Source organism: Scardinius erythrophthalmus (genome assembly GCF_964197995.2).
Source record: "Scardinius erythrophthalmus genome assembly, chromosome: 8".
Classification (NCBI taxonomy): domain Eukaryota; kingdom Metazoa; phylum Chordata; class Actinopteri; order Cypriniformes; family Leuciscidae; genus Scardinius; species Scardinius erythrophthalmus.
In genome coordinates, this window is record NC_138228.1 from 1,240,303 (window position 1) to 1,242,802 (window position 2,500).

Below are 2,500 nucleotides of genomic sequence, written 5' to 3' on the forward strand. Positions count from 1 at the left end.
TAATCTACGACGGAAACACATTTACTGAATGAATCCCTCAATAAACTCATGCGGCTTTGGCTCAGCGTCGGCTGTGATTGGATAACTGGAGTAACCAGCGGACCAATGGCGTCGCAGCGTCTCTACTGCTGATTTGGTGTTTCTGAAACGCCGGAGTCGAAGTGTGTGATCAGAACGATCTGGTGTAACTCCCTCCAGAGGCGTCTCACACACACGAGTGTGTTCCCGAACACCAGCATCCCAACGCCAGAGAACACGACAGCGCTTACTGTGTTTCGTCTGACGCTCGAGACACACTCGTTTATGATGGAGGGAGAACACACACATTACAGCAACTTACACTTTATTACTGATATTTTACACCAGGAAGTGATGATTATGTTCTCTTGAACGCATGGGAGGGAAACGCTGCTTTATTCACAAGTGTTTTATGTGATAATACTCCAGTTGTGTGTTAAATTCGCAACTTTGGATGGAAACAGCTACTGAAACGTGTGTGTGTCACATTATGCTCTACGTGTCTTGGTTCAGATTCCCGCCACTCATCTATCTCCTTGGTTACAGCCATTATTAGTCCATCCGTGTCAGCTGTGTTCTATTAATTATCCTCGTTTGTCCTATCCTAAGTTCATCCGTCTACGTTTGAAGTGATGTGTGTGTTTAGACTCATCCCTGTTGAGATTATTGTGTTGGAGCTTTACTCATCCCTCTTCATCCGCCTGTCTACACACACGCGTTACAGTGTGAGAGTCTCACCCATGCAGTTCTTCATCATCATGAATCCGCTCTCGTATCCAGTGAAACACTCGCAGTGAAAATCCCCAGCTGTGTTCACACACGTGCCATGACCGCACAGGTCAGGAGAGATGCGACACTCGTCGATATCTGTCAACACACACATATACACAGAGTATATAACACACACACAGCACAAAACGAGTGAGGACACAGTTCTTCACCGCTTGCAAAAATCAACCAAGATGACTTAAAATTAGTTAAAATTAGACAAAAAAAGCATGAAAATAAACTAGAATTAAGATCCTTCTTATTTTAATTCTCCTCCTCAACAACTGGGATTCTCACGGTCATGGAAAACATGAACATACGAAGAAGCCTCATTTTAAAAGTGTGATTTCTAGACCTGGAAAAAGTCCAAATACATAAAATCTTAGCATTTTTATAATCAATACATATTTTTATCCTTATGCCATTAGAACAGGGTGAGTTACTCTTAAAAAGTAAGTAATCACTAGCAACTAATTACATCTTCATCAGTGCAATTAGATTACTGTACTAATTACTTTCCCTAAAAAGTATTGCGTTACTTATTACTTCCTGAATATCATATCAACCTCGACCAGTTGAACAACACAAGGAAAGACATGAAACTGCTCTTTTCATTCTGTCAAATAATTAATATCAAAGTGCATAAATTATTCATGAACTGACCAAACTATTTAAAGGGAGAAGGTTACATCAAAACATTCATTTTAACATTGGAAGTTTAATTTTGATGCTAAATCCACTATTGTTGTGTATAGAATTGTTCTATATAGTATTTATAGCAATTACATCAGAAGTTACTGTAATTATTTTAGTTGCTTGAACACTTTCTTCTAGTAAATTACATTTTAAAAAGTTTTGAAAATAAAGCTGTCATTGCCCATGATTCTGTGTTTCTGATGACCTGAGCCTCATGCACACCTGTGTGTGTGTGTGTGTGTGTGTGTGTGTGTGTGTGTGTGTGTGTGTGTATGAGAGATGGTCTCACCTGTGCAGTTCCTCTCGTCGAAGTCCAGAGCGAAGCCTCCGTCACACTTGCAGCGGAAGCTGCCGATGGTGTTCCTGCAGCGGCCGTTCGTACACAAGCTGTGAATCATCTTACACTCGTTTATATCTGACGAGAAGCAGAGATTAACGACGAGTCAGGGCGAATGAAGGAACCAACAAATGAAGGAGCAAACCAACAGTGGAGGATGAGGTACACAAATACCCTAATAAAACATTACTCTGGTGAATTACTCAATCAAAAGTACTTGATTTTTAATGAACTTAAGAATTAAAAGCAAAAAGTATTGATCAATGAACCATGTAACCAAGTTATGCGAGTTAAGTAATCAGATTACTTTTTCAAGTAACTAGTAAAGTAATGCATTACTTTTAAACTTACAACCAATTATATGAGTTACTTTTTCAAATAAGTAACGCTTTGCTTTCCTACGTATTGAAAATAAAAATTATTAGCTACAAAAACTATTAGCAAACCTGCAATCATTAAAAATGGTAAATTACACAAATATACTTTATGCATTTAGGCTCAATCCCAATTCTATTTTATACCCCTTCGTCTACCCCTAACCCTTCGCCTACCCCTACCCCTTGCCCCTTGAAACAGAGTGTCAAGGCGTAGGGGTGAAAATATTCCCCTAAGAAATGGGACACCACTACATGTCATTATACATCGTCGCTAGCGCCTACGTCACAGGAGATGCGCCAATGT

General features: G+C 39.6%; 1 protein-coding gene across 1 annotated transcript in view; it reads right to left on the bottom strand.

Annotated features, from left to right (window-relative positions):
• Positions 1-2,500, bottom strand: part of fbn1 (fibrillin 1) — a 111,057-nt gene that overhangs the window by 56,972 nt on the left and 51,585 nt on the right. The window contains exons 27-28 of the mRNA XM_081372922.1: positions 1,772-1,897; positions 757-885 (exon numbers count right to left, since the gene is read on the bottom strand). Coding sequence (XP_081229048.1) covers positions 757-885; positions 1,772-1,897 — 255 coding nt within the window. The remainder of the gene's footprint in view (positions 1-756; positions 886-1,771; positions 1,898-2,500) is intronic.